The following is a 19645-nucleotide window of genomic DNA, read 5'->3' as shown; positions in this document are numbered from 1 at the left end:
GGCCAAGATGGAAACTGAACTGAGCCCAGGTTTTGTTTCCCCCATACCCAAGCACAACGCCGTCCCGGCTGCTTCGTTGCTGGCCGCGGCTCTGAAGTCGGGTGCGACGCAGCGCCGGCGGTGCGGGGCGCCGAGGCAGGGACCCCCGTGCCAGCGCCGAGCTTTGCGGCACCAGGGCTGCCACAGGGCCGCAACGGGAGGAGGCGCGAGGTGGGACCGGGGACCCGAACGAGCACACGTGCGTGCCCACGCCGGCTATCCCTCGCGGGCACCGGCGCGTAGGCTATTGCCATGGCAGCTGCGATAGAGGTGTGCGCGGCGTTGATGCGTCAGGGCTGCCGGCAGCACCGGCAGGCCAGTCCAAAATGCCAAAAAGCCTCTTGAGCTCTGTCGGGGCCGGCCCCCTGCCCGCCGCCGGCGGGAGATGCTCGGGGCAGGAGGTCCCCATCGCTCTGGGGAGCAGAGGGAAGCCGGCGCCCGCGGGCAGGGCCCCTCCGTGTCACCCCGGGGTGCCGGGCTCCCCCTTGCCATCGGGGGCTGGCAGGCAGGCGGGGGGGGCTCGCAGGCTGCCGGGAGCTCACACGCCTTCGCGCTTGGCGGGGCCGAGCCGCCCGTGCCCGGGGCGTGCAGGCAGCGTCGAGGCTGCGGCCACGGCTCCTCTGGCAGGGAAGGCCGGCGGGCTGCCGGGGCCCTGCCCGCCGTGGCACGAGCCCGTGGCGGCGCGGCGCGTGGCTGCCGGGGCCGCGCGTGCTGCGGGGCCGCAGGCGTGAGCAGGTATGTGCCTCTCCGGGGAGGCGGAGCTGGGTCTGCTGCATGGCTCCCTGCCCGTCCCTGCCAGCGCGGCCATCCCTGTCTGCGTGTGTGTCTCCCAAGGAGAGCGTGGTGCGTGTGCACGTGTCCGGCTGTGTGTGCGTGGGGGAGTCCCGCGGCCGCCCGGCGTGGCGGCGAGGCGCTGCCATCGTGGGGGCTGCGCGGCTGGAAGTGCCGGCCGCTCGGCGCGGTTTCCCGGGGCGCCCGCGTTGCATCACCGAAACTCCCGGTAAGACCCTTCTTCCCTTGGGAGCCAGCGCCGGGAAGGGAGACGGTTCTGCCGGCTCGGCCCCATCCTGCCTGCCTGCTTCCCCGGCGCGGCAGCGCGTGGCCGGGGGCTGCGAGGGGCTGCCCGGGCGGCGGGGAAGCCATCTGCGAGCGGCGGCGGCGGAGGGGTTAAGTGCGGGATCAGCTGTTCTCATGTCATTACGGATTCTCTTCATTTTATACAGAGCTCTGTTTGATGTCTGAATGCACAGGGGACTCCCCCTCCTCCTCCAACTCCCACCCCTTTTATTTCGCTCCCTCGCCCTCTCTCCCTTCCTCCTCCCCTTCCTTTCTCTCTCCCCGCTCCCGCTCTGGCTCACACACACCCTTTGCAGACCGTGCGCTCAGTGCCAGTGTCTAATGGCACCGAAGTGAACAGGCGAGCGCTGCTCCCGGGGCGCACGGCGCAGCCGGCCTGCCGCAGATGAATCCCTCCTAACTAGCGCCGAGGGGTCGGGAGGGACGGCCGAGGAGGGGAGAGCCCGAGGGGCGAGCCGGGAAGACGAGGATAGCGGTGTGCGGAAGAGGACGGACCCGCGAGCAGCTTCACGGCTACCTGTCGACACATGCTGTGCTCCATGGCTAACTCGGGCTGCCTCCTTGTCTCCAACTCAGGCATGCTTCCTCACTCTCTCCCCTGTCCTCCAGCCTTCCTCTACCTCCAACAGGTAAGTCACCCTCTCCGGGGGATTTTTTTGCTTTCCGGTTCACACGTGTTTCTGGCCGGTTCCCTCTCCGTGGAGGGTCAGAGCTTAACCGCTTCCTCCCCGGCCACGGGGCCTCTCCGGCACCAGCCCCGCGGCACTGGCGAGTTGCGTTGCAGTGGTGGCTCGTGGTCCTCGCCCGCGATTCCTTTGGGGTTTCTCCGGTTTCTCTGCCGAGGCGGCTGGGAGCGCGACCGGGGCTGGAGAGCGGGCTGAGACGCGGGCAGTGCGGCAGGCAGAGCCGCCGGCGCGGGTCCAGCGCTTTCCCTGCCTTGGCGCTGCTGCCGTTCGGCAGAGGCGAGGGACGATGATGGATGCTCGGATAAAGGAACGAGGCTCCTGCGTGGCCTGAGCAGCCTCCGGGGAGAAGGGAAGGTGAAGACCTTGTGCATGCACACGCGTGTGCGCATGTGTGTGTGTGTGCGTGTGCCGTCACGTCGTGCGTGTCTGCAGCCAGGCCGTGGGGTCGAGCGTGTGTGGGTTTGTCTCGCTGTGGACAGGAAGGTGCTGCAGAGTGACCCGGGGGGTGGGGGGGGTGGGCAGTGGGTCTGGGCGAGCCCCAGGACCGGGCAGCCCAGCCAGAGGGTGCCCAGGCCGTCAGTTTGGTCCTTAACTTCTGGCCAGGGCGCGCTGCCCTCGGGTCCCACGCCGGACCCAGCGCGCCGGGTTTCCGGGCTTGTCGTCCCAGGGGAAGCGCAGCTCGGGAGAGACAGCGTTTTCTTCAAAAGCCTCTTTGCTGCGTCGGAAATCCCATCTCCCAGCCAGGCGAACTGCTCCATTTGTGCTTTCAGGAGTTTAAAAATTCATAGCATCCTCACCGTGCTCGGCACGGCCTGCGCGGCTCACCTGGCAGCCGAGGACAGGCGGCGTGGGCACGAACCCTCCTGCCCCAGCGGGGAAGGATTGGGGAGCATTTCAGTCCCTCGGGACAGCCGTAGCCTGCGTCCGAGCGGGCTTGGGGCCGGACCGCGGCCGCGCTGGCGATGGGGACGGCGAGGCCCATCGTCGCTCCATCCGGCGCGCTGGAGATGGGGTTGGCAAAGCCGGTGCTGCCGCCGGTTATACAAGTGCAGCGGCAGCCACGGGGTGCGCGCGGGGCCGGGGCTCACACGGGGGCTGCTGCAGAGGCCGGCCGAGACGGGTGCGTGATTTATTGCACCCTCCTGCAGGCAGAGGCTGGGGAGAGCTGGGGCTGGGCTGGATTTCGGTCTCAGCTTCCCCAGGCTGCGCCGAGGTCCCTGCGGCTGCTGCTCGGCTGCCCAGGCGTGTCTGACACCGAGCAGAAACCATCCCCGAGCCCCCACCCATCCCCGGGGAGGTTTTCTGTCCCTCCGAAGGGAGAGCATGGATGCTTTGAACCGGCAGCCGGCGCAGGGCCTGGAGCCTCTGATGGGAGCGGGCGGCAGTGTGGGAGATTTCCCTCTCCGGCCGGGATCCCCTTGTCCCCCAGCTGCCACGAGGGGCTCGGCTGCGCCGCTCGCCCTGCGGAGCGCTCCGGCACAGACCGGCTGCGCTGATTGCCGGCTCCCGGGGCTGCGGCTGGAGGCAGCAGGGGCCGGCGGCGTTGCGGGCAGGCGTGGGCTGCCCGCTGCCGGTGCCCAGCTGGGCTGCGCGCAAGCGGAGTTTGGGGTCCCTGGGAAGGGGGAGCTTTTCCCCAATGCACGGCGCTCTGCACCCAGCAGCTCCTGGTTCCCCCATTGCCCTGTTTGTTTTAATTTGACCGTCGTGTTTAGCGTCTCTTCCTCCCCGCTCTCCCAGAAGCCTCCTGCTCCTTGGCAGCAGGTCTGGACTTGCGAGCCAGGAAGGAGGGTTTTATTAACAGATTTGGAGTTGGATTTTCACCCAGCTAATGAGCGCGATGGAGGCCGAAATCTCCGTCCTCTTCCCGGGGCTTGTCCCTTGCTGAGGTTCTGCGCCCAGCGCTTGGGGACGGGGTGTTCCTGGCGCGTGTCGCAACGAGGCGTCAGGCAGAGGGACGTCACTGGCAGCCGTCACGTGGGGAAGGGGCACAGGGCACGCGCTGCTGCCGGGCTCCTCATCCTGCCCGGCTGAGCAATGGGCTTGCCTGGCGGTTTAGCCCTGAATTCGCTCTGGATTTTGGGCGTGCGCACTTTCGGCGCGCCTGCGCTAGAGGAGTGCGCAGGGAGCAATGCTGCCTTTGCCCGTGGGCACGTGCCTGCCACAGAGCTCGCCGTTGGCCAGCTGGCTTGGCTCACCTGTGTGTGGCCAGAGACACCTGGAGGGGTTTAACCAACTCTCCCTGAAGGTGTTGCGACCTGGGGTCTGTGGGGAGCTCGGTTTAGACCCCCCAGGTTACGGTTCCCTGTCCAGAGCGTGTGTGTACGTAGGGAGGCAGATGTCTGTGCATCAGACCTGGGGTGGTGGGCACGTACGCACGGATGGTGCCTGAGCCCTGCGGCTGCGGGGGCCCGTGCTGGCCACCGGCTCCCACCGCGCCAGGACGCGTGTCTGGTTGGGCCGGCCTTGGCTGGTCAGGGGGTCTGAGAGCTGGGGGGCCATAGGGTCTGTGCGCAGTAACTGGCCTTATCCCCTTTGGGCACATGGTCTCCCCACAGGGTCCTTGTTGGCATTTGCTGTATTTGTTCCCGAGGAGGCCACTCGTGTTTCGTAGCTCACCAGCCCCGGCATTTTTGACAGTGCTGGTATTTGAAGGAATGACCAAGAAATGAAGTTGTCTGCAAAACTTGGACTAGGCCAGTGCCAGGGCAAATCCAGCTGCCAGCGGGCTCTGTTGGTGCAAATGGCTCATCCAAGCGGCTGCGGGTGCCTTGCAGCTCAACTCCCCCCACGCAGCTGCTCGGCCGCCCCAGTCCTAGCCGCAGGAGCCGTGGTTCGTGGCACTCTGCGTGGTGCAGCCGCGCTGCGTGCAGGAATCGCCCCCTCGCCCTGCCGCGCTCCAGCATCGGGGCAGGAGCGGGGTTCCAGGGGGCCGGGAGGGGAGGGGGCTGCAGGGTGGGCGGCAGGAGGGTGGGTGCGTGCCCATGGCGGAGCAGCCCACGCTGGTGGGGCAGGCGGGAACACCGTGTCCTTCGGTGGGGCTTGGCGGTAACGTTTAGCTCTTGCTCAGCGAGGACCTGGGCGCAGAGGGAGACTCTGGTAGCTGCGTTTTGTTAGCAGAGGAATCAGTTGCTGCCTAAAAAGTGTCTCCGCTGTAATTATAGACGAGCAGCTAATACTCCAGGACAAGGCGCGGTGCTGACCTGGAACAGACCCGGGCTCTGAGGCTCAGCATCGGCGTTGGAGCGTGGCACAGACCCGGGCGCAGGCAGTGATGCGCACGCGGGGCTGGATGCGAGTGCAGGTTGATGTGCAGGTGGGCTGAAACCTGCCGCAGAGCTGCCCCCGAGGTGTCGCTCGCCGGGGTGTCCCCGGTGCCCGCGGCTGCACCGCGCTGCCCAGCCCACGGCGCAGGAGGCTCCTCTGAGCAGCACCCGGCCCGCTGGGAAGCAGCCTCTGCAAAAGGCTGCTTGGAAAATTCCTTTCCAAAAGGGCTGCTGCCAAGTTTAGCATATTATATTTTTAGGGAGCAAGTCTATTCCGAGCAATATTGTAGCGTGTTGCAGCAGCGGGTTCGTTTCAAACCTGGTTTCTCCCCCTGCTTGCGCGTTGCACGGATGCGAGACCCGGCGCGTGGCTCCCGGCTCCGGCCGAGTGCCCACACTGCAGCGGGCGCCTTGCTTGCACAGCAGAGGACAGGTTTTAAAGCCGCAAAAAACAAGTTTTCCTTTTCTTTAATATATTGAAAACACTGACATTAATTTTAGCTTTGCAAAGCTGGTTTTCCCACAATAGCTGTAATTTAGGCCTACACTGCCTGGCGATGCTCTTTTTATAGGTATATTCCTATTTTAGTACTATAGTGATGGGTGAATGAGTAGATTAAATTAGATTTAGTATCTATCATTCTTTAAAGCATTACAGGCAGCCGGTGGAGGGGTACGGTTTAACAAAGAAGGAAGGCTAATTAGGAGAGCAGGCTCAGGCTGCCCACGCCAGCTCCCGCCACCCCCAGCCCCGGTCTGCCCCCGGCCTGCAACCGCCCTTGCTCAGGGCCCAGCGTCCAAATAGGAAAGTGCGTTTGAAACCAGATTTTCCTGTGCTGCCCCAGGACCGGGATGGCTCCGGGGTTTGCAGCCAGGGATGGGTGGGATGCTGGCCGCTGGGGCCAAGCACCCGGGGCTCCTCACCCCTCTGGGGATCTGCAGAGTCACGGTGGTGACTTGGCTTTCCGGCTGCATTCCCCACGGGGGGAGCGCTGCCGCCGGCTCCTGCCTGGGTCCTGCTGCTGGACCCGGACGGGACTCCCACCCGTGGGTGCGTTGCGTCTGCTGCGCTGGAGGGACCTTGGCAGCAGGGCCCTGCCGGCACCAACGCCGGTGTGAGCGCGGCGGGTCTGCAGGCAGCAGGAGCGACGCCGCCCTATTCCCAAGGCTTGTGGCTGTGAAATGACGGGCTTCACTGGTGGAGCCGGCAAGCGGCGGGGGCACCAAGGGTCACCGCAGCCCCTCCAGAAAGGGCATTAGTCCCTGAGGTGCAGCTGGTAGTGGCAAGCAGGCACACCGGGCAGGCATGGGGCTGGGCTGCTGGGAGGATACGGGGAGCTTGAGAAAGTGCCGGCATCAGGGAATGCTGGGAAGGGTGCCTTGGCACGGGAGGGAACCACACGTCCGAGGAAGGAGCTGGGTCTTCCCAGTGCTGGGATGCCCAGGCTGGGGCAGAGGAGGCTCCAAGCCCATGGAAAGCCATGGCTTCGACATTCCTGCTGGGGCCGCGGCAGCCGGGCCACCCCAGCCTCATCCAGCCAGGCAGCGGGGTGTGGGGAGCAGGAGCCAGACTGAGCGGGGAGCACTGTAGGGAAACGGCAGCCCCCAGCGAGAGCCCAGTGGTGCAGAGCGAGCGTGGGCACAAGCCCCCCGGTGCAGGGCACACAGGGGTACCCGTGTGCTGGGCAGGGCTGCAAGGCAGTGCCTGCACAACCCTGCTTGTGCCAGCGCCTCGGCGCACTGAGGCTGCTCCCTGCGGCAGCGGCTATCGCCTGGTGAGCCCTGCTGTGCCGGTGCAAGCCCTCGTATGAGCCGGGCAGTGAGTGACCAGGGTGTTCTGCAATCCTGGCCATGCTGTGACTACTGGCTCAGTGAAAGGCCACCGCCGTCGAGCAGGCTCGGAGCTCCAGGCTGCCCGCAGGGCTTCGGACCTCCGCTGCCTGCAGGCAAGCGTGGCTGTACTGCGGGCAGCCCTAGAGGGGCTTTAACCTGCGCCGCTTTCCTCGGTGTTCATCTGGCCAGGCAGGAGCAGACGTCCTCCCTCGCTCCCTGAGGCAAGGGCTGCTGCAGCGGTGGCACCGCTGGCATTGCAGCCCAGGTGGCAGCTGGGGGAGCAGCCCCCCTGACCCGAGCTCAGTGGGCTGCAGGTTGGGGGAGGCTCTGCCCGGGGAGGGACGGAAGGCCACGTCCCAGCAGGTGACAGGGTTTGTGGTGGCCACCACAGGATAGGCATCCTCCGGGGCTGCAGGCATTGCCTGCAGTGGGGTCGGGTGCAGTTCCCAAATCCCCTACAAGCCCTGCTGTCCCCAGCCAGCGTCCCCCCGCCCGGGTTCTCACTTTGCCCTCCTGCCACCTTCCCAAGCATTCAGCTGGCTCCGGCGGTCGGCAGCCACGGCGTCCCCAGGGGCAGAGCCCCCGCCCCAGCAGCCTTGGCATCCCGGTTGCGCTGCACGGATCTTACAGACGGGGTTTGCACAGCATCAGCAGGATTCGCTCCAGCCCCTGTGTGAGCAGCACTGCTGAGATGTGATCCCTGGCAGCAATAACCTATTAAACAGAGCGAGACAAGCGCTGGAAGGAGACCCAGTTGGAGGAGGCAGTTTGCGGGGACGGTGCCGGGAGCGGCACTCAGGCAGCCCCCGCCTCCGTGCCGGTGCTGCCAGGGTTTTGGTGCGCAGGACGGGCCAGTGCTGCCAGGGAAAGCAGGTGGTTTAGGGACTTGTCGGGGTCGGCACCTGCGAAGCTGGGTCCCGCTCCCACCCTTGGGGATCTCAGCCGTTCCCCCTCTGTCAAAGAGCCAGCGAGCTGCTGCACCCCAGTCCCAGGAGGGCTCCTGCCAGCGTGAAATGGGTGCTGGGGCTGGAGCGTGTCTGCAGAGCGAGGGTGGCCGTGTGCGTGCCCACCGGGTCCCTGTGGCCAGCACCGAGGAGCGGTGGCTGGTACACGCCGGCAGGGCCACGATGGCAGTGGGGCTCGCTGCAGATGTAGGGGTGGTGGCAGCTGGCACGCCTGGCGGTGGCCCCGTGGCAGGGGGATGAGGCAGGTCTGGCTGCTCCTGCTCCCCCTTGCCGGAGCGCCGGGCTTGCAGCACTTTGTCATGATTTTCCCCTCGTCTCCGAGCAGCGATCCCTCACTGCTCGCATTACCCGAGTAGAAAATGACACATAAGCTGACATGATTGCTGCGGCTCCCAGCGCCCCGCGGCAGCTCTTCCCTGGTGGCACGGGGCGGGGGGGCGGGCGGGCAGGGTGGGTGGCACACTGCCTGGCCCCCACCTCCTCACCCTGTCTGTGCTCCCCGCTGCTGTGGCGTTCCCCTCCAGCCGACCTGTCGCAGAGCCGGGGAGAGGAGGGGACCGGCGGTGCCGAGGCGGCACGTAGGCGAAGCTGAGCGGCAGAGCGCCGTGACCAGCTACCTGCGTGCCCCGGCCGCTCGTCTCCCCATCTGCTCCGTGCCTGCACCATGCCGGGGATCGTGCTGCTCCCCTGCGTCCCCCCGGCCTCCCGCAGCTCTCTGCGTGGCTGGGGACCCCCCAGCAGCGCGTGGCCGCCCCATCTGTCGGCGTCCCTTCGGCGGCTTTCAGGCCCGGGCGAGACCGGTGTTTACCGGCAGATTCCTGCCCCTGTCCTTTCGCCCTGGCTGGCCGGGAATGCGACTGGGGACGTGCTGGGCTGGCAGGGTCAGAGCTCGAGCCTCAGGTCTAGGATGCGAGCCTGGGCCATGCTGGCTGCATCCCCGCTCCGGGTGCCCGGCAGGATGCGCGGGTACCGGGTGTGCGGCCGGCTCGTCCCCCGGCAGCGGGACCGGTCATGGCGTGCGGGAACTGCCCAGGGAGGGAAGCAGGGGAAGGACAGGCAGGTCCTGCTTCGGTGCAGGGGCTCAGAGAGCCTGGGGTGAGCTGAGCTCCGTCTCCGGGACGGGGTCCCCCAGGGGAGCAGCAGCAGGGCCGTGCCTGGAGGAGCCCTGGCACCGGCTGCGGGGGGAGCAGCCCCCAGCCTGGGGGGATCCCGCGTGCCGCCCTCCCCGCCTGCGCCCGCTCGGCATCTCCCCACCGCAGCACTGGCCGCAGCCTTCAAACGGCTCTTGTATAAAATCAAAAAATGGGGAGAGAAGAGCGGGAGCAGGCGACAGTGGCAGCTTATTTGTGATCTGCATTGTATGGGGAGCTCTTAATTAGAGCTAATTAGACTAATTAACTTGCAAATGAGAAACTCGTCTTTTTCCCCTTTTCTTTTACAAGAAAAATAAAAAAGACGAACAACAAGATAAATACTGAGGCTAATTACTTTGTACCTGCTGCAGAACCCCTCCAGCTCGTGGGATGCCCCGCTCCTGACCAGCATGCCTGCCCGACATGGTGTGCCGTGCCTATCCCTGTCCTGGTGTCCTTGTGGTGCCTGTCCCCGCTCAGGGCTCATGCCACTGCAGGGCACAGCTATCCACGTCCCTGCAGTCCCTGCTGGCAGAGAGGGACCAGTTGCCATCCTCTGTGCACCCTCGTGCCCCCATGCCTGGCAAGGATGCAGCGCATGTCCAGGAGCCAGTGGGGGTATGGCACCGGCATCGTAGCCTGGCACCCTCCCACCAAACCCATCCCTTCCCACCCTGGGACCAGATTGGGGGGGGGTGCCCTTTGCGGCACCACGCAGTCCCAGCTGTTTTTCAGCTCTTCCCTTGTGGCATCTCTAGTTTCCCCCTCACTCTGCCGCCGCAACACCCCGGGGGCTTTGTTAGCACAACTCGGTTCAAATGTCTGATTAGTCTTTAGGAGATCGAGGGGTCAATTTTCCACAGCTCCTTCCTCTCCATTTAACTAATTTAACTGCACGATTGTTACAAATTTCATTTTATTATAGCCCTGCTTCTCAGTCCAATTGAATTACCAAAATCTCATTTTCTCAGAAGTGCTGAATATGTAATTAGAGGAAAAATTATGCTCCTGACTGCCTATTAGAGAGGGCTGTGTGAGGGAGCTTGTCCGGGCACACACGCAGGTCCGCGGTTCCCCAAGCACCCACGCTGGCCGGTGCGAGCATGCGCGCGCTTGCGAGGCTGCGCGCGAGCGAGCGCCACGTGCGGCTGTGCCAGAGCCCCGGCGCAGCGGCGGTGTGACAGTGACAGGGGGCTGTGGGTGGGCTCCTGGGCGCGAAGGCCTTTGCAGGACTGGGCCAAGGGCCGGGCAGCGCCGGCTGGGCTCCTCGGGGACCTGTGAGCCGTGGGGCAGGGTGCGGGGATGGCGGCTGGAGCTGGCGTGGTGCTCGCGGGGGAGGCGTGAGGACAGCGGACGTGGCTGTTCATCCTGCTGCTCGCTGTGTCTTGAGCTGTCTGGATCCGGCCAGGCTGGACTCGGATGCCGGTGGCTCCGGCAGCGCCGCGCAAGGGCCGCGGCTGCCAGGGAGCCAACAGGGGCAGCTGGCGGGGAGAGCACCAGTCCCCGAGCAGGACCAGCCTCTTGGCAGGTGCTGGGAGCGCCCAGGGAAGGGAGCCCAGTGCCGTGCCTGCGCTTGTCTTATGAGACCTGGGGCAGGCTTGGGAGCCGGCAGCCCCAGCAGCGGCAGCCCCGCTTTCCGGCACTTGCAATGGGCCGGGCACCCCGGCCTCCACTCGCCTGCCTGCATCTGCAGCGGGACCCGCTCCAGGGCCTGGGAGGGACCGTAGCCCTGCCGGCACATGGCCCTGCTGGAGGAAGATGCCTGCCCGTCTCTACCTGGGCTGTGGTGGCCACCCACGCGCTTTAGCCTCACAGTGCGGGCTGGGACACCTGAAGGTGCCGTGTCCCCTCCAGAGCCCCTCTGTGCCTCTCCATCTGGGTGCACTGGGGACGAGGCACCCTGCAGCCCTTCCCAGAGCAGCAGCTGCTCTCCAGAGCCCCCAGCCCCTGCCAGCAGTGGGCAGACAGCGGCTGCCCCCCAGGACAGCGGGCAGCAGCAGACGGGCCAGCCTCTGGCGTGGCTTGGTCACCCTGGTGCGCAGAGCCGTGCGGTGCGTGGGCACCCGCATCTGACGCTCAGGAGGAGCAGGTAGCTCAGGCAGACACTGCTGAGGACTCTGGTCCTCTCCAGCCTGTCCCCATCCCCGGGCTCAGTGGCCAAGCTTGTGCCTCATGTGCCCACCTGTCCCAAACCCTTTGGCGGCCACTGGGGGCCAAGCGGTGCTGGGAATCCCGGCCAGCACTGCGTGTGCCAGGTCTGCGTCGCTCCGGTGTGCCTGTAAGAAGAGCTGTGCCGGGGGGGCTGGCCTGGCTGCTGCCCTCCAGCAGCATCTGCTTGGGGCTGGGAGCTACTAGGGGTGAGTCCCGGCGATGCCGGGAGCTGCTGTGGGTGAGCCCTGGCACCGCCGGCGATGCCAGGCCCTGCTCAGGAGGGAGGAGAGTGCCGCGCGTCCTGGAGCCGTGGTCCTCCTGCTGACTGCAGGCCTGATCCTGTCACGTCTCCGGCAGTGACGCAGCCCTGTCCCTCCCCGGTGCAGCAGCACAGGTACACGCGAGCCTGGGAGATGTCAGCCACGTGCACGTGGGGGGTGGCCGGGAGCCCCCCCAAGCACCCCCGTCTCGCCTCGGTTACACAACATTATCATTTCATAATACTCTGAAATATACATGAAGTTGGCTGAATGCAGATGAAATTGCACCATTTACTTCATGAATATTTCATGCAGCCTCAGCTCCGAAGTTTCCGGCTGGCAGAGCCAGGAGCCGGGACCGGACCCTGCTCCCCCCCCCGCCCCACGCAGGAGGTGACAGGGATGCGCGGTCCGGTCTGCGCCCCGGGGTTGGCGTCTCGTCCCCCCTCTTGCTGGGTACTGCGGGGCCGCTGGCCGCCACGTCCTTCCTCGCCGGGCTCCCGCGGGCAGAGGGGAAGCAGCGTCCGGCCCTGGCCGTGCGGCAGCCGCGGCAGCCGGGCTCTGCCGGGGGGGGCTCACGGGGCTGAGGGCAGGAGCTGGCCCCGCTGCCCTGGGCTGGCAAGAGGCAGCTCCCCTCTTTCAGGGTCCTGGTGCAGGGGAGGGGGGGCAGAAGGTGCCGGGACAGTTTGTGGCTGCCTGGAAAAATGGTCTTTTTTCCCATGCCAGCAGGCTGGCCTGCCTTCCCCCCCCCGCTCCTCCTCCTCCTCCTCCTCCTCCTCCTCCTCTCGCGCCATCGCTCCTGCCCCTCGGGTCCTGCCTGTTCTCTCCAGCCCCGCTGCTCTTTGCAGAGCTTCCCACTTGAGCATCCCCGGCAGATGCCATTAGCAGGCTCTCACCCCTCCCCTGCCTCCTCGTTAATGAAGACATTAAGCACGGCGGCTGCTACCTCCAGCCTCCGCAGCTCCTCACCTCCTTTCACGGCTCCTTCCCGGGGGGGTGATTCCCCCGTTGTCCCCCCCCAGCTCTCTGTGGGGCCGCGATGGCCCCCGTTCTGGGGAGGAGAGGAGAAGCGATCCGCTGGCCCCCACGGCGGACAGGGCTTGTCCCTCCTGGGCCAGGGACGTCCCCGCGGCCAGCACCCCGACCCCGCTCCCCCGCTGCAGCCCGGGGCTCTGTGGCTGGTGCCTGCTCGGGGCCGGGCGCGCTGCTTTGTATGGATGGCGCAGCATTTTGGGTAATGAAATATTCACAGGTCAGTGATTCCTTGAGAAATGACGGGGATCAGTCAATTCCTTTTCAGGGAGTAATTTTCTTCCCCTTCACGGCCTCTGTTTCATGTTGACAGTCATTAGCATGAGCGAGCGGCTGGATCGAAGGGGGGACGTCGTGGCTGTCACGCAGATGAGCCGTGCCGGGCACGGCCTCGCAGCAGCCCGCGGTGGTGGCACGGCCGCGCGACCCCTGGGTGCCTGGGGGGCACGTGAGGCCGTGCGAGGACCCTCCTGCCGCCGCCGGGCGTTCGCTGAGCCCGTCTCTGCCACCCGGCACAGCACGGCACTGCTGCACCATCCTGCTCCGCGGCAGCGGGCACGAGGGCAGACGCTGCCGTCGGCCCCGGTCTGTCCCCAGCTCCGTGTCCTGCTGGCGGGCACGGCAGGTCCAGCTGCAGCAGCGCGCTGCAGACCTGTTGCAGCAGCGAGCGGCTGCCCTGGCGCTGGCAGAGCGGCAGGCTGGGGTGCCCTCGGGGAATTGCTCAACATCCTTCCCTGCGTTCGGCTCTGACCTCGGGCTGCCTCGCCGTGCGGCAAGGGGACGCCCTGACAGGGAGCGAGCAAGCAGGAGCCAGTCTGGGTCAGAGTAATGCGCTTGCTGCCTGCGCTGCCTGCGCTGCCTGCGGGATGTGCTGCCCACCGAGGCTTTGCAGCTTGGAGGAACGTCTCGACAAGCTCCTTGGATGCTGTGGTGGGGTTAGGACCCCGGCCCCTCGCTGCACCCCTCGGCGGGTGGCTGGTTCCCAGTGGAAGGAGCGGGACAGCCACCAGCCCTGGGGGCCGGAGCTGGGCTGGGCTGCCTGCAGATCCGTGCTGCCTTTGCTTCCCGGCCACCCGTGGCTGCAGGCTCCTCATTGTGTGCTGCTCCGGGGACTCCTTTCTCGCTGGCAGTGGGCAGATACGTGGTGATGGGACTGTGCCCCCTCCCCAGCTGCTCCGGGGCTCAGCATGCTGGCTTCCAGGCTGCACGTGTGCCATGACCAGGTGGTGCCGTGCCACCCCTGCACCAGCAGCACTGGCCTGAGTGCAGCACGTGGGAAGGGGACATCCGCAGGCAGAGCTGGCCGGGTGTGGGTCGCCCTGGGCTAGAGAGGAGAGCAGGGCTGGGCCGAGGTGGTAGGACGGCCGCGAGGCTGTTGGAGGAAACTCTGGGCACATTTGTGGTGGCTGCGGGGTCGCAGGGGAGGGGACCAGCCCCAGGACAGGCTGCTGCCTGGTTGTAAATTGTGACCGCGTGTGCAAGCAAAGGCTCTGGCTGAGTGTGGGCACAGCTCGCTGGCTGGCTTTGCGGGACCACCATGGGACCACCGCGCTGCCCGTCCATGGCTGGAGGCGGGTGGCAGCAGGTGACGGTTGCTCGTGAGCGGTCGATAACTCAGGGGAGCTCTCACGCTGCACCTTTGCACCATGCCGGCAGGACGCCCATCGCGGGCAAGGTGTGGTGGCACGTTGCAGGGTGCCTGGGGCCAGTGGGTGCCCTATTGTGAGTGCAGGTGCTCTGCGCTCAGCTAATTGCTCAGACACATCCTCTGCGTTCGGGGGCTCCTGGTGCGTTATTTTCTTAAAAAGGAGCAAATGTTAAAAATGGCGTCGTCAGCCCTGAGCTGACAGGCACAATCACCAAAGTGCGGCGTCGGCAGGAACCGGCCCCACGCGCTAAATGACTTGAAAGGAGATGGCCTGGATTGTGCTGAGGAGGCAGAGTGCGGTGGGGAGAAAGCAAGTGGAGCAAACAAAAAAACTTCATTAATTAAAGAAACTCGTTAATGAGGGACATTTAATCAGCTAAAGATGATATCCACCCCTGCCTGCTGCAGCAGCTGCTGCGCAGGGCTGGTGGTGTGAGGCTGAGCCGTGGGCAGGGCAGGGGATGCCGCACAGGGGACACCACGCAGGCGCCCTCGGGGTCCCCCCAGCTCTGCCCTCCAGGGCTGGGCTTGGGGAGCAGCGTCCCGCAGCCGGCTGGATTGGAGCCTCTCCCCGGGGGGGGTTCCCCTGGCCCCAGGCTCCTCAGCGCAGTGGTCTGCCAAGGAGCTGGGAGGCAGCAGGACGCCCGCCAGCCCGCAGGATGCAGCGGCGCGTGCCACGCTTCCCAGAGCCGCTTCTCCCCTTGACAGCGAAGGCCTCTGCTGCCGTCCCCAGGGCCACGGTGTTTTGGTACAGGGCTGTGCCACAGCCTGCCGGCATCCTGCCTGAGCAGATGGGCAGCGTGGGGTCCGGAGGTGGCGGGGTGCTGCTCGTGCCCCCCGTGCCGTGTTAAATACCGCCGGCTTTGCTCCACACTTGGTCTTGGGCACTGCACTAATCTCCTGACTCGTTTACTAAATGAGGGCCATGGGCTATTAATAATCAGATTTTCTTTTAATGCAAGTGTGGAAAGCTGCCCCACAAAGCGCCATGCAGGACCATCCCTCCTGCTGCTGGGAGGGACATGCAGTGCGTGAGCAAGGGATGCCCGTCGGAGCCCCCTGTCCTTGGCACCCACCGGCTGGCACTGCGCCACGGGTTCCCCACAGGGCTGGGCACCCCAAGATGGAAGCACCTGGCTGCAGGCTGGTGCCGTCTGGCTGCCTCCCCTGGGGTGCAGAGGTGGGTCCCCAGGACCCCCCGGGCACTCGGCGCAGGGAAGGACCCAGGGAAGGGGCTGCTCCTGGTGCAGGCTCAGGGGCTGCCATGGGGCCGGGGCCCCAGTAACCTTCCCGGGAAGAGCAGAGGGGCCCCCTCACTGCCCAGGGCTGCCCAGGGACGGGGCTTTTCCCACGCTGCAGGCAGCCCAGAGCAGCCGGCGGGGAAGGACGCAGGCAGCACGGGGTGTGGAGCCGAGCAGCAGCCGTTTCCCCGTGACGTCAACGGGCATTGCGCAGCCAAACCCGTCGCCATCGCCCTCCCCGCGGGGCCCTCGCCCCCGGCAGCCCCCCGCCACTGAGCCGAGCAGCCCCATCCCTGGGCACGGACAGGCAGCGCTGGCGGGAGGGAGGTGCTGGGAGCCATAGATCTGCGCCTCTGCAGCACCAGCAGCCCCGGCGACGGCGAGCAGCAAAACAGGGGAACCTAATGGTCCCTGAATGAAATAATACTTGGGCTGACAAGCACTGCGACAGCCCTAATTAATAACAGATATGAACGTGGCTGTCGGGACAGGCTGGCAAGGAGCCAGCGGGGCCCAAGACCTGGGCAGGTGGGGATGGTCCCTGCCCTGGCACCCGTCTGCGTCCCCCTGCCCGCTGGCTCTTTCTGCCTGGGCAGCAGTGCCCATCCCCACCGTGTTGGTGGCTGATCCTGGCTACGGTGACAGCAAGGATGGATGTCCAGCGTCCAGGAGTGCTGCAGGCAGGGAGGGTCGGGCACTGGGCATCAGGGATGCAGGCAGGGAGTGTCGGGCACGGGGACCGTGACCGCTGTGACTGTTCGGTATCTGCCCGCTCCCTGGAGCAGGCTCAGGTGCCGGGGCCAGGCTGAGTGCAGGATGGAAACCCTCCAGCCTGCGAGATGAGGTTTGCACCCACAGTACAGGTAGGAGCGTTGGCCCCGGCTGCCCGGCTCGGGGGCAGTGCCGGGGATGGGGCTCTGCCGTCCTGCAGCATCGGCAGCCCCAGGCCGTGCTGGCAGGTGCATCTGGCTGGTGCGTCCCGAGCAGCTGAGTCAGCACGGGAAGGCGCTGGCGAGCCTGCCAATGACTTGCAGATCTGTAGCGGGATTATTCACGCTGGGTTTGCATGTGGTCCCCGCCGTGCCCCCGGCGCGGGCTCCGCTGCCTCCCTCGCAGGCGCGACGGCCCTGCCGACTGGGGGACAGCAGCGAGCAGCGCGGCCCCACGCCTGCCCCCCGCCGTCCCTCCGCACCATAAATTGGCCACACACACAATTAAGGAGCTTGTCTCCACAGGCTGAGCCACCGATGTATTTCATGGGTGAGAGGCTGCCACGGCGGGTTGTAAAGCATCCGAGGGGCTGCCGGCGCTGCCCCGCGCGCTGGCTCGAGCGTTTGCAGCCCTTGGCTGCCGGCGGGGGCTGCTGCTGTGCGCCGCGGTGGGCGTCTGTGCGGCGGTGGGTGCAGCACACGCGTGTGCAAGGGGGGAGAGCCTGCGGGTGTACGCGGGGCTGTGAGGATGGATGGTGGATGGGTGTGCAAGAGAGGCACAGGCTGGCAGCCCCCCCTGCCGCCCCCCCCTGCCGGCAGGCAATGGGCAGCCCTCGGCCCATGGTGTGGGTGCAGCTCACCCCGTTTGACCGGGGCGGCCAGGCTGGCTGCGTTAGAGCAAAGGGCCTAATCAAATATTTAACAGTTAATTGATCCCTCTCTGGTGTTTGCTAAGGGGCCATCAACATCCCTCCCCGGCCGCCCCTCCCTGCCTCCCCAGCCCCGCTCCCCTTCGCTGCCACCACCGTCGCCAAGATGCCGGCTTTGCTGCTGGCAGGCGCTGGTGCTGTGCAGCCCCCCCGGAGCGACGTTGCCAGCCTGGCTTTGCTTTGCCCCACGTTGGGCTCCAAATCAAGGGCTGCCCTGGTTTCCTTCCCTGCGGAGAGGGTGATGTGCAGGCTCCCCTAGTTAAGGCCCGCAGCGGGGGGCTCCATCCTCCCGCTGCCCGAGCCGCAGTGCACTGGGCAGGCTGGGCCCCAGAGCAGGAGAGGATGGGGGCTCAGCTGCGGGCGATGCGACCCAAGAGCTGCCGTGGCACAGAGACAGGCCAGGGTTTGGAGGGGGGACGCCAAAGGCTGGGGCGTGGTGGGGCTGGGGGGCCTGGGTCTGGCTGCGGGGACCAGGACCCCTCCCCGGGGCAGGTCGCAGCCCAGGCACCCCAGGGACGTCAGTGGGTAAGGGGGATGGTGCCGCTGTCTCGGCAGGGTAACCAGGACGCCACGGCTCCGCCGGACGCGATGGCTCAGCCCTACCCCCCGGCCCAGTACCCCCCACCCCCCCAGAACGGGATCCCCGCAGAGTACGCACCACCGCACCCCCACCCCACGCAGGACTACTCGGGGCAAAGCACAGTACCGGAGCACGCCATGACCCTCTACACACCAGCACAGAGCCACGCCGAGCAGCCGGGCACCGACGCCAGCACACAGTCCATAGCAGGGACGCAGACGGTACCGGTAAGGGAACGGTGTCCACGGGGGCGGGTGGGGGTCCGAGGGCAGCGCCGGAGCTGCTGGGAGGGGTGCCAGGGCAGCAGCGCTTGCCTGGCTGCGGTCCCTCGGGGCGCCGGGCTGGGTGCCGCGGCCGCCAGCTCCTTCCCTCGCAGCCCCCCCCGTCATTTCTAATCACTTGTAATCTACCTGCTTGGCTGCCTTCCCACCAGATAGCTTCAATTACGGGGTTGTAATGCAGCGCCGGGGAAAATGCTGAGCCGAGCGCTTCCCAGCCTGGCCACGGCAGCCCCGCGTGCGGGGTCTGCCACCCCCTGCCCCGAGCACACCCCTGTGCCGCGGTCACGGCCCCCGGGCACCGTGCCACCGGGCTGACGGAGGGGAGAGAGACTGGCGCGAGACCACCCGATGCCGGCTGGCTTTCTGGAGTGGGTCACCCCCCGCACTCTCCCAGGCCTCCCCCTCCTTGCGGTGTGCTCCCTGCACACACACCCCCCCCCAGCACTTAGCCCCCCAGGTCCCTGGCACCACTTATTGGGCAGATGATGCCCTGACCCCGCTGGCAGCATCGGCTGAGGCGGGGAAGTGCAGGCTGGTTCCCGATTCCCCGCAGGCAGAGATTCCCTCTGGCATTCCCCCGACTCGCCGGGCTGCAGGGAGACCCGTGGGGTGCTGCCTAGAGCTTGGGGACTGCAGGGTCCAGGGTGTCCCTGGAGACAGGCAGGGCCAAGCACAGGGGAGGGGGACAGTCCCTGAGCCCGGACACCCGCCAGGGACGCGGGGCTGGCAATGCCGGGGGCTGACGGCCGGCGGTGCTTCCCACAGCAGACAGACGAGGCGGCACAGACAGACAGCCAGCAGCTACACTCCTCAGACAACACAGACAAGCAGCAGCCCAAGAGGTTACACGTCTCCAACATCCCCTTCCGATTCCGGGACCCTGACCTGCGGCAAATGTTTGGGGTGAGTCCAGCCCCATCCAGCCACCTGCATCCCCTGCTCTCCGCTCAGGTGCTGCCCCGCGGCACCCCAGGGACCCCGGCACTGTCCCATACCAAGGGCCCATCCTGCCCAGCCTGCGGCATGCCCGGGTACCTCCGTGCCGCTGCTGGTGGGGAGCGGTGGTTTGCAGGATTTGCCCCCTGGTTAACAGCCGGGCTGTTGAACCAAGGCCCGTGCATGGAGGGGGCAGTGATACAGAGCCCTTTTCCCTCCCCTTGTCCCCTTCCCAGCCCTCATTAGGATTCAGAGCAGTGCAGGCTAATGAGATTTTTGGGTGATATTCCTCAAGTTCTGGAAGAGCAGGTGCCATGGGAGGGACAGGGGCTCTCCCCTGCATGGCACCGAGGGTCCCCCGGTCTGGCCCCCAAGGCAGCCCCCTGCCCGTCCCTGGCCCGGCTGGGCGCAGAGCCCTGTGCCAGCAGCCCCGGGTGCGGGTGCGGGCGCGGGGCAGGAGCTTTGCGGGTGCTCATGCCTCTGCTCTCTCTGCTTGCAGCAATTCGGGAAGATCCTGGACGTGGAGATCATTTTCAATGAGCGGGGCTCCAAGGTGGGTGCTGCCCGCGGCCGGCACCATTATGGCAAGCCCTGGGGAGGGGGCCAGGCAGAGCCGGGATGGCCGGCAGCTCCTCTGCCCGCTCTGCCCTCCTCTGCTGCCCCGGGGGACCCAGGCATGGGGTACCCCATCTCGGGGCAGCCCCGTCCCACTGCCCTGCGCCGGCTGAGGGGGCTGTGTGGGTCCCTGCGCCCCGAGCGCCGGAGGGAGGGGAGGGCTCGCTCTGCCCCTCCCCGCACAGGCAGCTCTTGTCCCTCTGTGTGTGGATGTCTCTGTTGTATCTTCCCTGCTTTCTGTGCCCCTCTCCCAGACTCTTTTCCCA

At 66.5% G+C, this 19645-nt stretch overlaps 1 protein-coding gene across 2 annotated transcripts in view; it reads left to right on the top strand.

The window, feature by feature from the left end:
• RBFOX3 (RNA binding fox-1 homolog 3) overlaps positions 1-19645 on the top strand; it is a 188704-nt gene that overhangs the window by 163602 nt on the left and 5457 nt on the right. Inside the window, exons 5-8 of one of the 2 annotated variants that reach the window (XM_075044130.1) lie at positions 1413-1745; positions 17523-17774; positions 18594-18731; positions 19264-19317. In XM_075044130.1, the coding sequence (XP_074900231.1) occupies positions 1644-1745; positions 17523-17774; positions 18594-18731; positions 19264-19317 (546 nt within the window). In that variant the 5' untranslated portion in view covers positions 1413-1643. The remainder of the gene's footprint in view (positions 1-1412; positions 1746-17522; positions 17775-18593; positions 18732-19263; positions 19318-19645) is intronic. The other variant, XM_075044131.1, reaches the window with a different exon arrangement.

The sequence above is a fragment of the Buteo buteo genome, chromosome 13, assembly GCF_964188355.1.
Source record: "Buteo buteo chromosome 13, bButBut1.hap1.1, whole genome shotgun sequence".
Classification (NCBI taxonomy): domain Eukaryota; kingdom Metazoa; phylum Chordata; class Aves; order Accipitriformes; family Accipitridae; genus Buteo; species Buteo buteo.
This window is presented reverse-complemented; position numbering and strand designations above follow the sequence as displayed.